At 36.7% G+C, this 14,893-nt stretch overlaps 1 protein-coding gene and 1 pseudogene across 1 annotated transcript in view; one reads left to right on the forward strand and one right to left on the reverse strand.

Annotated features, from left to right (window-relative positions):
- RAB3GAP1 (RAB3 GTPase activating protein catalytic subunit 1) overlaps window positions 1-14,893 on the reverse strand; it is a 219,026-nt gene that overhangs the window by 10,337 nt on the left and 193,796 nt on the right. Inside the window, exons 18-20 of the mRNA XM_055572747.1 lie at window positions 14,300-14,671; window positions 5,765-5,902; window positions 1,755-1,982 (exon numbers count right to left, since the gene is read on the reverse strand). Coding sequence (XP_055428722.1) covers window positions 1,755-1,982; window positions 5,765-5,902; window positions 14,300-14,671 — 738 coding nt within the window. The remainder of the gene's footprint in view (window positions 1-1,754; window positions 1,983-5,764; window positions 5,903-14,299; window positions 14,672-14,893) is intronic.
- LOC129646508 (ATP synthase subunit d, mitochondrial-like) lies at window positions 11,756-12,566 on the forward strand (annotated as a pseudogene).

Below are 14,893 nucleotides of genomic sequence, written 5' to 3' on the forward strand. Positions count from 1 at the left end.
AATAATTTTTCCATTGTACTTAGGAAGGTTCATATTTTCATTCTTGTGATATTACCTTTTTCTGCTGCCCTTCTTTTATATCTTTATTTTATGAATTTTGTATCTTTATATCTTTCCTTTATAAAACTATGGTCTGATAATTTTAAATAGTATCCTTTGATTACTACCTGTTATCTATATAACAGTCAATGACTGCATTCTACTTTCCTCTTCCTCTTTTTCCATCCCAACTTTTTTAGATGCATTCTATTTTGCCCTAATATACAATTTTTACATATTCTTCTTCTACCCATGACCCCATCTAGTTTTAGTTTTAGCTCTAAAATTAAAGAAATGAAATGCTCACCGTTAGCCATTTGCCAGTTTCCCTAGTCATCCTCTTGGTTAAATTTATTCTTCTCTACTATGCTGTTCAATAAGGCAGCCACCTGCTACAGAGAGCCATTTAAAAATTCAGTTCCTATGCTACTAGTCACATTTCAAGAGCTCATCACAGCCATGTGTAGCCAGGGGCTACAATTTGTACAGCGAAGCTATGACCATTCTGAACACTGCAGAAAGTTCTACTGGACAGGTCAGCTATAGAGGATTTCTCAGGAAGGGCCTAATGTATACAGTTATATGTGCAAAACCATGGAGAAAACATTTTTTTATAGCCTTGATTACTTGGACATCTTGGTGGAATGTAAAATATTTAATTTGTATTTTTTGCTTATATTTCTTGAAAACTCTGCCCCACACTGCTGTGCTACTGAAAAATCTGACAACTGTCTAATTCTCTTGCCCTTGTAAATTATTTTCATGTTTTGCCTGCAAGGTCTGAGAATTTTTTTTTTTTTAATATTTAAGGTCTAGTAGTACTACAGTGATAAAATTTGGAGTTCACTACACCTAATCAATTTTCCCCTGTACCCAATGAGCATTTTTAATATGTAAATTCAGATTTTATTTCATTTTCAGAAAGTTTTCTTAGATTACAATTTTAAGTGTTTAGTTCTGTTCCAGTGTTTGATTTTTCTGCTTCAAGGACTCTGATAAAATGAGTGTTATTTCTACTTTTCCTATCTTTCAGTTTTACTACTTTCTCTCTAATTCCTTTTACTCCTTTATCTCATTTTCTTTCTCTTGGTTATTTTAATGCTCTTCCTCAATGCCTTTTATTAAATATAAATATGAACCTATTCTTCTGTGGGTACTATGTAATTTATTCTTTTTGATATGGCTTTTTTTTTCCCTTCTACTTCTATCCTAAGTTAAATTAGCAGTAGTTTCATTTCTTTGTGGGGTTTTTGGATTCATGTGGCTCTTGAATAATAATAATCCTAAATGATTATACCATAATTTATTAAACAACGCTCTATTTTTTGAAACTTTGGTTGTATCTATTTTTTCACTAAAAAACTTCTCGAACATCACTGTTGCATATTGATCTTTATATATTTCTCTCATTACTTCCTTAATACATTTTTTTTGGTAGTAGAATTGCTAGGTCAGAGGACATGATCATTTTTAAGGCTTTGACATATGCTGATGGTCCAAGAATGAGCATTTTATGTAAAATATGCAGGTCTTATTCTTTGGCCTATTTGTAACCAGTTCTAAAACCTTAAATGTGAATACGAGATATATAAAAGGCTCATAACATTTCAAACCTTTGTTTCTCAAGTATGTTCAAAGCTCTTGTATCTTGTCATAGTTTTTTAAATATTAGAATAATAATTAGCAGTCACATTAGATACCCAAACCTAAGTTACCTTTTCTGCTTCCCGTGTGTCATCAAAGAGTCTCCTCTGCCTTCGAGCAGGAATTGGCTTAGCTGTTTCCCAGGCCTCTACCCACATATTGCTTGGAATCTTCATTCGGGCACTCAGTTCTCCTTTCAGAACCATGTTGCCCTTTTCATCAACCACTTCCTCCTCAATATAATCCCGAGGTGAATACCACCTCACAAAATCTTCCAGAAAACAACCTGGATTAGCTGCCTAAAGTAGACAAAAAATTCAGCAGAATCAAAAATCAACAGTTACCGATAAACCTGTTTTCAAAATCGTACTTTCATTTTCATAAAAAGACTAATCTTCACAAAATCTAGTACGTGACTTGAGTTTGGATGTCACCATTAAATCACATCAGATATTAAAGCACCAAAGTACTTTGTTTTTCCTGCCTCCATTTTATAGAAAAAGAAAACATTTTCATTTGATGAATTTGGAAATAAAAACCTGATGTAAAGTGAAAATAAATCTCAGACTGTAAGTTATATGTGAGTTTAAAATTATAGTGTAATAACTACTCAATACTTAGAAAAGCATCAATAAGCTCAAGTCAAGTAAATTAAATAATACACAACATGATCAGAATAATAACTCAATGATGGAAAACTTTTGCTTTTTTCCCTCAATAAGTCAATACTGGTACTGCAATAAACATCAGCTAACCTCGAAAATGTTCTATTCAGCCATCAAATTGTTGTGCCTTATATAACAAATTACCATCACATAAACTGCTTTTGTGCTATTAAGGAATTGGAATTCAAGTTACTGTTTTTCAGGCTTCTGAAACCAAACTAATTAAAGCTTTATTTAGTGGATAACTCTCTAGAATTAACAATGATGCATGCCAAAAATTTTTTAAGTAATTCTACATCCAAGCCTGAATAAGAGAGGTTTCATAGTGTGAGTAATAAGACATGGAGGTCTTTTTACAAGTGTCTAGTAATGTACCATTGTTGTTGTTTAGTCGTGTTCGACTCTTTGTGACCCCATGGACTGTGTAGCCCATTAGGCTCCTCTATCCATGGGATTTCCCAAGCAAGAATACTGGAGTGGGTTACCATTTCCTTCTCCAGGGGATCTTCCTTATCCAGGGATCGAACCCATGTCTCCTGCATTGCAGGCAGATTCTTTACCACTGAGCCTCAAGGAAGCCCAGTAATGTATTAATAGAGTACTAAGGACAGGCATGGAGAAGGCAGTGGCAACCCACTCCAGTGTTCTTGCCTGGAAAATCCCACGGATGGAGGAGCCTAGTAGGCTGCAGTCCATGGGGTCGCTAAGAGTCGGACACAACTGAGTGACTTCACTTTCACTTTTCACTTTCATGCACTGGAGGAAGAAATGGCAACCCACTCCAGTGTTCTTGCCTGGAGAATCCCAGGGACGGCGGGATTATCATGGGCAGATGGTGGGCTGCCGTCATGGGGTCGGCACAGAGTCGGACACGACTGAAGCGACTTAGCAGCAGCAGCAGCAAGGACGGGCATATATGTCATTCCTATAGTACTCAAAGGGTACACACATTAAATACATTCCTTTCTGGTTATAATTCTCTACCACAACATATTCATCCTGCTATGAATAGTATATTTAATTGCCTGAAATAGCTACGTAGGCATTACTAAAAAGTGCTAAGCAGAAAGTCATTTTCTTTCTTTTAAATTTCTTTTTTTTTAAATTAACCTCAGACAAAAATGAAAACCAACATGATAGGAATGGTTAGTCTTAAACTTGAAGAACAAAAATGCCAGTTTCTCCTTATTGAGCTTACTGGCTATCAGTATACTCATGCCCACCAATTTAGGAAGCCCTCAAAGGGATGAGGAATCAGAGGAGGGTTCTTAACTGACAGTCAACCACATCAGCTTCTAAGAGCTATGGCATCATGGCAACAAACAATGGCTGTGAAATGTAATGGGTCAAGATTACTGCATGATTCAGAATTCATGTATAAGACTGGATATTAACCAGGCAACACCACACCCACATGAATGCATCTCAGGAAAATAGAGAGACAGGCCTTGAGTGAAGAGAGTGAACCTAAAAAAGAAATCAATACTGAACTCTTATACTACAGAATGTATTAAAGGAAGAGTTTTCACACTAGAATTCTTCTGTCTGGCTGTCCTTATACCAGACAGTACACAGCGCCAGCAAGAGAGGCTCAACATTCACTTCAGCTACGGCTTATCTTCTTTCTACTCTTACAGGTATCTACTCCAAGGGCATGCTCTAGAATAGGCCCTGTCCTTCTGGAATTGGGCCGTGTAAGCGCCTCAGGTACATATCAGCGTTTATCCAAAGCTCTGGGAAAGTCCCATGGCCCCAGTACATCCCTATACAAAAAGGGAAAGGGAACCATACCTATTTTAGAGTGACTACGTATTTCCTTAAATATGTTATCTGACTCCCACATAGGGGCAGGCAGATGTGTAAGTTGGTTATTTGACATACAATCTATTTTCTGGTTAAAACACTGTAAAAGACTTGTACATTGCCCAGGTTAGTCCAAGAGAGTCTAGGGAACCACAGTTTTATTGAAGCACAGTGTTAAAGGAATTATACAGCACCTTACCATGAGAGGCAGATATGTTTCTATGGGAAAAAGCATTTACAGTTCCAATTGGGAGTTCCTCCTGCACATGCTTCTACAGGACACTTTAGTAGGATAGGGACAGATGATCATGAAGGCAGGTAACGGCTGGGTTAAAAAACAGCTGCGATGGAGCCAGTACTTCCTACTGTGCACAACCCTAAGCCAATTCCCTTCTCTACTTTTTTGACTTAACACAGGCCCTGACAGTCAACTGGCTTCTCTTTATCCACTGTACCAACTATCTGTTTTAAAACCACACATCTCTTTCTTGTTTCACAGCAAAATGCAGAGATTTTCTGTATCTTTCTAATCTCTAAGGAAAACTTGCAATGCTCAAGAGGTTTACTAAAGATTTCTTCTCTTAGGAATGATGGGGTAAACAAAAAAATGGAATTAAAAAAACAGGGAATAAAAAAACTCCTTTACTGTCACTTAACTTTGTTAGCAGGCAAGATCCAAGTGGCATAGGTTTTCATGGAGTGTTTACATTCAAATACCAAACTCAGGCTGGCCTACATAGCACAAAAGAAGCACTAAGAGAGGCTATGGAATGAAGAGATGGAGGCCATCGCAGGTACCAGTAGGCTAAGGAGGAAAGTCTGAGCATGAAAGACAGCTCAGAAAATCAGAAGCAGGAAAGGGAAGCCCTATGGCCCACTGAACTACCCACTGTTTTCTTTTTAATGTATGTGGATGTACCTCTGCTTTCAAGAGTAAGTAATTCAACAAGACTCTTTTTATCCTTGGGTTTAAGTGTCACCACTCTCTGAATCCTCTGTGTCCTAGATACAGGCCTATATCTAAAGCCTAAAATATTCTTCTCCATGTAGCAAATGCCTACGCACCCTAAAAGGTGACTCTTCTGAGAAACTTTCCATGATTCCCACTCAGTAGAGTCAGTCACCTTTTGACCTTGATTTCCTAAGAGAACTCATCACTTAATAATTATTTACATATCCCCTCCCACAACCTCAACAGACTACAATTGAGGATAAACATTATACTTAATTACCTAATCACAGTGCCAGTCACAAAGTAGGCAATCAAAGGTTTGTTGAACAAACCAGCCTATGTTAAATCTGAAGGGGTTCCTAAAAGCCTTGTATTAAATCGACTGACACAATGGAAGAAGACAGCCCAATACACATAAAATGATTCAATTCTCAACTTTCGACTATTATTCAAAGATTGTTCTTTTCTTTTTTAAATTCAAGAAGCAAGCTTGACTGTGACCTTTAGGGGATGGAGGCAGGGTGTTGTAACTACTAATGAAATCAAAATATTTAATGAAAAAAAGACATTCAGGCCTTCACACCACTTTACAGAGTGACTTTCACAGCTTCATCCCAGAATAGCTCAAAACAGACTCCCGAGCTCTGACAGTGTGACCCACCTTAAAAGACTCCATATCTGAGAGCAGACATGCACTTTGCATGCGCGCTCGGAGGTGAGCCCCTTCTGCCGATGTGCCCAATTTAGCTAGAACCTCCGACTGCTCTTCGAGCAGATCTTCTGTCATAGGTGCTGGTTCCTGCAGAGCACAAAAGGACAAAGCTCATGAATAGCTTTTTTTTAGAGAAAGCAGAACTATAAAAATAGAACAAAGACAACAACTGTTTCAGCTCTAGCAGTCACAAGATATGTATTTAAAAGAATTCAAAGAAATTCTCAAGTTTTTTGGAACCTACACAAAAAAGTAACAAGTTAATAAAAGTAAACATGACTTTCAGTGCTCCCCTCCCCAACAGATAAGATCATCATGTTTCTTCTTGAGAGGAACTGGATGCACTGAACATTTTCCTCCCTACTAATGATATCTTAAAGGAAATCAACCCTGAATATTCTTTGGAAGGACTGATGCTGAAGCTCCAATAATTTGGTCACCTGATGTGAAGAGCTGACTCACTGGAAAAGACCCTGCCTGATGCTGGGAAAGACTGAAGGCAGGAGGAGAAGGAGGTGATAGAGGATGAGATGGTTGGATGGCATCATAGACTCAATGGACATGAGTTTGAGCAAACCCCAGGAGACAGTGAAGGACAGGGAAGCCTGGCATGCTGCAGTTTATGGGACTGCAAAGAGTTGAACATGACTGAGTGACTGAATACCAACAATGATAAAGAAATAAAGTCCTAAATATTTTTATGAATGCCATTATTACTTGCAACAAGGCTTTTATTATAACTAGTGAAAGAAAAAAATTGATACATGTATGAAAATAAAGGTAAATGAACTGAATGACAAGTAAAAGCCCCTAAATAACTATGTTTTATGTTGGAGGAGTTGCATTGAGTTTAGGTTCCAAACACGTTGAAATTATCAGTTCCCACAAGAAGTTGGTTGTTTTTTACTTTGGGAATCAGAGACACTCTATATTTTAATGGCAACCCCAAATAAAACAGCAGCTAAGGCAACTCTAAAGGAAGAAACAACTGTAGAATCATTAAGAAAGTGACAGAAACATTTCAAAACTGTTCAGAGGAATTGAGGAAAGTTCTCTAAGAACAGATTCCATTCAATTTTATATTTGAAATATGAAGAACTTAACAATTCAGAGACTAACCAAACAAATTTTGCCTGCTTTGTTGTTAAAACCAGAAAACCATGAACTCTTTCATTCTTAGATAATAGGATAAGACCCAGCAGAAGTAAGTGTCTTGTCAATAAATAGATTCCTTCTAGATTTCAGGAGCTTACTATAAAGCAAGTTTTTTTCTCAGTCTCATACTACTGACATTTTAGATTGGATAATTCTCTGTTGCGGAGCCTCTTCTACACACTTTAGGATGTTTAGCAGCGTATCTCTGCTCCTGCCTATTGCAGTAGTACCTCTACCGCCTATGTTACCACTCCACCTCATGACAATCAAAAGTGCTTCCAGACCTTGCCAAATACCCCCTGGCAGCCCAAACACAGTTCCCAGTTGAGAACCTCTGCCACAGAGATAAGTAATTTTCACAGATATCTTTCAGAAATAAAGTAGAAGAAATGTAAAGGTATAGCATTCAAAACACAGCAACAAACAGAAGACAGTAACTTTTTTTCTTGTGAAAGTAACTTTTTCCCTTGTTATCATCCTCATTTTTGAAACAACCCTTCAGGGGCACTTTCAAACACTGTTGGAGAGAATATTAAATCTTCCCGGACAACAATCTGGCCACCAATACATGGCAAGCATTTATGATCATGCCCTCTGACCCAATAATTCCACTTCTAGAAATATCACTGTAGCATCATTTATAACAGCATGAAAATTCAAAGAATCTGAATGTATAACAGGGAAATGGGTGGATACAGGAAAAAAGGGCAAGGAAGTACTTTAACAGTGATTACCTCTGGATTATGGAATTGTGAGTTTTTGTTTTGTCTCTACAATGAACATACATCACTTTTAAGGTCACTGATACTTGGGGGTGAGTAATAATTGGTAAGGCAGCATGACAGAGTGGTTAAGAGCTTGGGCTCTAGAAGCAACATGCCTGTATTTGAATCCCAGATCTGTTACCTTGAGCAATTACCCCAGTTGCTGTAAAGAACAGATCTGAGCACAAACTCAATAAACGTCTGCAATTATAGACAAAATACTTAGGTTGTATCATAAGCTTTTTATTCTACTTTCCCTATGATATCAAAATTCCTCAAATTCAAAAGTTACATGAATCTCCAATGAAGCAATATACTTAAGAGCAGACTCCCTCATTATTTCCATGAAAAGAAACTACTTTTCATTGTCATTTTGCCCCCTCCCAAAGGAAAGGAAGAGACTGAAAGAGGTACTGACTACCCCTCCCACCTGGGAACTCAGACAAAATGTAAGTGAAAAACATGATCAAGAGGAATACATATGATATTATACATGTTTCAATGCCATTCTCCCAAATCATCCCACCCTGGCCCTGGCGCACTGACTGGGATGACCCAGAGGGATGGTATGGGGAGGGAGGTGGGAGTGGGGTTCAGGATGGGGAACACGTGTACACCAGTGGCGGATTCATGTTGATGGATGGCAAAACCAATACAATATTGTAAAGTAATTAGCCTCCAATTAAAATAAATAAATTTATATTTTAAAAAATAAAAAATAAATTAAAAAAAAAGAGGAATACAAGTGGCAAGTAGCATGAAGACTATACTTCTTCCTTTTTTTTTTAAGACTTATTTTTTTCTGGCTGTGCTGGGTCTCTGTTGCTGCGTGTGGGCTTTCTCTAGTTACAGTGAGCGGCAGTTACTCTTAGTTGCAGTGCCCTGGCTTCTCATTGCAGTGGCCTCTCTTGTTGCAGAGCACAGGCCCTAAGCACACGGGTTTCAGCAGTTGCAGCTTGCCACTCTAGAGCCAGGGCTCAATACTTGTGGCCACATGGGCTTTGTTGCCACGTGGCATGTGGGATCCTAACTGGGCCAGGCACCAATCTGGTGTCCCTTGCATTGCAAGGTGGATTCTTAACCACCAGGGAAGCCCAGGACTATAATTCTTACATGTACCACATGTGAATATACCCAAAGCTTTCTCATGTACATGATCTCATCACTGAGAAGTGAACTGGGCATTTAACATGTAGTGAAACAGTGTGGAGACAGTGTCTTGCCCAATGTCATAAAAGTAGCAAACTAAAGAGAATCTAGGATATCTATCTGATGCTGACTTTGAGTGCTATTAGTTTGGTTCTAATCCACTACTTAAGAACTCCTGCTTCAAAAGATTCTCCACAACATACATGAATCTCAAAATAATTATGCTGAAAGACTTCCCACATACAAAAAAGTTACTGTAATTATATAAAATTTATATAAAATTCTAGAAAATGAAAACTAATGTATTTTTTGAGAGATAAACAAGGCTCAGAAAAGAATATAACTTGTACTAGCATTTCTAGTAATAATTTGTGGTGCCAGGCTATAAATCTAGTTCTGCTAGATTCCAAAACCTCAGTCTGTGCCACAAGACCTCAATGTCAACTGCATGCACCCTAACAAAATTAGAAAAGATAAGTACTTGGTTTCCAGTATTAGAATATTTCTGTCCTAATACTAAATGTTAGTGATGAAATATCTAAAACATAATTTACTTTTAAAACATATAAAGAAGCAAAAAGATTAGGCCCGTCAAACAAACAAAATTAATGTCATAACAGTCACCTCGCAAAGAAACAATATGAACGAGGAAATAAAGTTAACAGAATCCATGTTTCAAATTATCAAACATCCCCAATATCCCACTGCACAATTATTACAAGTGATCAACCCATTTCAGAATACAAAAACTAGTCACAAAAACTTTTAAGTACATCCTTGCATCCTGGGAAGCAATACTAGCCTCTTATGTCTTATATAAGAAAAAATTCTCAGAAAATAATAGCTAAAAATTGAATGGTTATTTTGAATTAAACATGGTATCATTAACTTATCATACACTATTTCATTTAAAACTCAATGATTTTATGATTATTTCAATATGCAGGACAAACATTTGATAAAGTACAACACCTGTTTATGATATAAACTCTCAGAAACTAGGAATAGGAATCTCCTTCATAAAATAAATGATACATACATCACATACACTTAAAGACTGTCACATGATTTCATTCTGAAATTAAAAAGAGGATTTCCATTATTCAACACTGTACCTGAGGTCCTAGCCAGTGCAATAAGACATGAAAGACAATCAAAAAGTGTACAGTTCAGAAAACCATAATTCACATTGTCTATATTAACAGACAACATGATTGTGTATATAGAAAACTAAATAATCTACAAACTACTAGAAATAAGTGAATGTAATAAGATCACTAGATTCAAAGTCTATATACAGCAATCAACTATTGCTATATATTAGGGAAAAAATTAAAAATTAAATTTAAAAACACCATTTACCTTATTTGAGAAATCAAAAACACTGTGACATAAACCTAATAAAAATATACAAAAACCTCTATATTAAAAACTAAAAAACAGGGACTTCCCTGGTGGGTCCAGTGGTTAAGAATCTGCCTGGCAACGCAGGGGACACAGGTTTGATCCCTGGTCAGGAAACTAAGATCCCACATGCTGCAGAGCAGCTAAGTCTGTCTGACAACTACTGAGCCCACACACTGGAGTCTGCATGCTACAACCAAAGAGCCCACAAGCTGCAACCAGAGAGTCCATGTGCCACAGTGAAAGATCCTGCATAAAGCCATGAAGATCTGCGTATCACAACAAAGACAACACAGTCAAATAAACCTTTTTTAAAATAACAACTAAAAAACACTGATAAGGGAAAGTAAAGGAAATATTAAATAAAATGAAAGACATTTCGTGATTATGAGACTCAATATTGTTAAGATGTCAATTCTCTCCAATTCAATGCAATGCTAAATCTGATAAATAAATTAAAATCTCAACAGGATAATTTTGTATGTGGAAATGGATAGTTTCCCAAATTTACATAAAAATGAAAAGAATAGCCAAGATAATCTTGAAGAACAAAGTCAGAAAAGTTATAAGACAGAAAGATTTTTATAAAGCTACAGTAATAATAACAGTACATTACTGACACAAGGATAAACAAAGGGACTAACAGAACAGTCCAGAAATAAACCAACACACATACAGTCACATGATTTATGACAAAAACATCAGTGCCACTCTATGGAAAAAGGTAGGTCTTTTTAATAAAATGGTGTTGGAAAACAACTGTACATCCTTACAGAAAAAGAGAATCTTAACCTCTTCCTCACACAGTCAATCTAAGATGGATCACAAACATAAATATGATGGGCAAAACTATAAACCTTCCAGAAGGAAACACAAGAGTATCTCCAGGACCTCAGGGTAGTTAATTTCTTAATGGGACACAAAAGCAGTATCTACATTAGAAAAACATTGGTAGATCAGACTTTATTAAAATTAAGAATGTCTATTCAACAAAAAGCATCATTAAGAAAGTGAATAAGCAATGCACAGACTAGGAGAAATTGTTACATATATATATATATATATATACACATACACACACACATATACACATATAACTAAGGACTCAGATTGAAAATATGTGAAGAATTCCTATAAAACAATAAGAAAAAAGACAACTAACTTTTGAAAAATAGGTAAAGGTCTTGAACAGGCACTTCACCAGGAAAATATTCAAATGGGCAATAAATATATGAAAATGTATTCAGTATTATTATTCATCAGAGAAATGAAAACATGAGATAGTACCAAACCACCACCAGAAAGGCAAAAATTAAAATGATTGAAATTATGAAGAGTACTGAGAAGGGAGTGGACATATGTATACCTATGGCTGATTCATGCTGATATATGGCAGAAACTAACACAATATTGTGAAGCAATTATCCTCCAATTAGTGGGCCACCTGGGGTTGGTGAAGGTTCTTAAGATGGCTGGATGGAAACTTGCTCTAAAAGCCACTGACTAGACAGCTTTTGGGGAGACCATCCCCCGAAACCAGAAGGCTGTGGCTAACTCCTTGAAGTCCTGGAATAAGACCCTCACTTCCAGGTTGGCTACTCTGCCTGAGAAGCCACCTGCCATCGACTGGGCTTACTACAAGGCAAACGTGGCAAAAGCCAGATTGATGGATGACTTTGAGAAGAAGTTTAATGCCCTAAAGGTTCCTCTGCTGTGCTTAGTTGCTCAGTCCAGCTCTTTGCAACCCCAAGGATTGTAGCCTGCCAGACTCCTCTGTCCATGGGGATTCTCCAGGCAAGAATACTGGAGTTGCCATGCCCTCCTCCAGGGGAGCTTCCCAACCCAGGAATCCAACTCAGGTCTCCAGCATTGCACATGGACTCTTTACCCACTGAGCCACCAGGGAAGCCCAAGAATACTGGAATGCGTAGCCGATCCCTTCTCCAGGGGATCTTCCTGACTCGGAAATCGAACCAGGGTCACTTGCATCGCAGGCAGATTCTTTACTAGCTGAGATACCAAGGAAGTCCAAAGGCTCCTATATCAGAGGATTAATACACTGCCCAGGTGGATGCTGAAGAAAAGAAGATGTGAAAAGCTGTGCTGAGTTTTTGTCTCTCCCAAAGACCAGGATTTAGGACTATGAGAAAGAGTTGGAGAAGATGAGGAACATAATTCCTTTTGATCAGCTGACCACTAAGGGCTTGAATGAAGTCTCTCCAGAAACCAAATTAAACAAGTACTCCTACTGGCCTCACAAGTCAATTGAGAATTTATAAACTTGAGTCTGGGAGAAAGCTCTGGCCCTTGAATTATAAACTGTGTACATTAAAAATAATGATATAGGGAAGTTATATAACATAGTACATATAGATAGATAATGGCTATAATACTGAAGAGCACAAAATACTCATGTTCATCTTCAAAGAAAGTTCTATTGATCATTGCTATTCTAGCATGATGAGAATTTTCTGTATCCTGATATGAGTAGTAGTTAAATGGGTCTCTAAATATGAAAAAACTCAAACTAGTCACTTGAAGTTTGTGCACCTTAGTTATAATTTATAACTCAATAGGTAAGTAAATAGACATGTTTTTAAAACAACTAGGAGAAAACATATACAATGTATATAACAGATTATTTATATTTAAAATATAAAGGACTCATATAAATCAATAAGAATAGAACATCAACTAAAGTAAAAATGGAATGCAACTTATAGGCTGTAAACATACTAAAAAGACACTAAGGTTCATCAAAATCAGAGAAATACCATCTAGAACATTGAGATACCACTTCTGCCCATCATATTGGCAAAAGCTTTTATGACTGGTAATGTCAGTTTTTTATAAAAAATTAAATAAAATATGAATACAAGTAACATGAGCTCAAGAAGTGTACTATATAATTTTGCTACTAAAATCCTATAGTCCCAAGACAGTGGCTGACATATACTAGGTACTCAACACATATTTATGGAATGAAGGAAGTGTGAAAACAAAGTTGGGGAGATAGTGGTATTCCCTTATTCCTATACTCATCAATGATGGGGAATAAAGTAGGTACAGCCCTTTTGAAGAGGAATTTTATATCTTATATATTTGTTTATATAGAAATTCCATTTCTCCCTTGGAGAAACACTCATATGTGAAACAGATAATACTGAAAAACAAGAATTTATACTGTAGCATGATAATAGCAATAAGCTTCAAATAACATATTATGCATTAAGAGAGGAAGAGTAAAACTATGCCTCTTCCATCCTGTGGAATATTATACAGCAATTAAAGAGATGAAGTAGATCTGTATGTAATGACATGAAGAGATCTTCAAGCTTTTAGGTTAAAAAGCTACATATCAATACACAGATTTTTAAAAATCCACAAAACTGTGTATCATATGCATATGTATACATACATCAGTGCATAGAAATAGGTATAGAAAACTATAATCCAAACCAATAATAATGGTTATTTATACAGATAAGAACTGGAATTAATGGGTGGTGACTTTCACTTTTTCTAGATTGAGATTTTCACAATAAAATATACTCACTTATTACCTATGCAAAAAAACCCCCAAAAATCCAAAAACCATTGCTCTTCCTTAGGTCTTGAGCTATTGCTATTCCACTTCCTAAGGGTATAAAATGTGTTCAACTATATATTGAACAGATAAGAACTAATTACACAAATCAAGCGTTTTTACTTTTGTTCTTCCCACCAATATTTTTGGATTTTGTTTTTTTTAAACACCCGAAGAACTAACAGGTCACTGTATACATGATGAAGTTCTATCTACTGAAACTTCAAAACATTTCTCAGTTGCACAAATAGTAGACCTAAAAACCTCAATAGTTTATTTAGATTTCAAATCTATAGATCTTTAGACACAGACTGTTTAAAGAAGTGCCTTTATCCAAAGTAATCATCTCCTACTAGGGTAAAGTTATATAAACAACAATAACAACAACAACAACAATACAACTTAAAGAACCAGTCCCCATCCCACCTGGGTCACTGGAATGTAGAGAGGTTCTCCATTATGTAGCAGTGTGAGTTTCCCATGCTGATGGAGTCGTCCTTCTGGCTTTAAACTTGCCATCTCCTTAGGTCCTCCTTTCTTGCCACTCTCTTGTCCATTTCCCTTAAGTTCTTCAGTATCACTTAGGCATTCAAAAAACTCTTCCTCGCTGTCACTCCAAGAATCCCATGATTTTCCCACCTCTCCTTTGTCCTTATCTGTCTCTCTCAAATTATCTGGCCCCAGCTGATCTCCAGATTTTCCAGCATCCCCTGAATACGTATTAGTCACATTATCTGAAGGACTTGTCTTTCTCCCCTCATCACGTGCCTTCTTTCTTTCAATACAACAATTTAACATCTTAAGAAAAGAGAAACAAAATTATTTATTATTATTATATTTAGTATTATATATGAATTGTTAGTCAGACATGCATGGGTACCAGCCATATCTTGGACAGAGTTATTCTTCCTTCCCCATCCTGGACACTGGTGATCAGAATATACCCAGAGACCCTTGCTTTTGTGGTCAAGGATCCCTAAGTTACCAGCCTTACTAGGAGAAAGCTAGACAAAAACTGCC

The sequence above is a fragment of the Bubalus kerabau genome, chromosome 3 (assembly GCF_029407905.1).
Source record: "Bubalus kerabau isolate K-KA32 ecotype Philippines breed swamp buffalo chromosome 3, PCC_UOA_SB_1v2, whole genome shotgun sequence".
NCBI classification, from domain to species: Eukaryota; Metazoa; Chordata; class Mammalia; order Artiodactyla; family Bovidae; genus Bubalus; species Bubalus kerabau.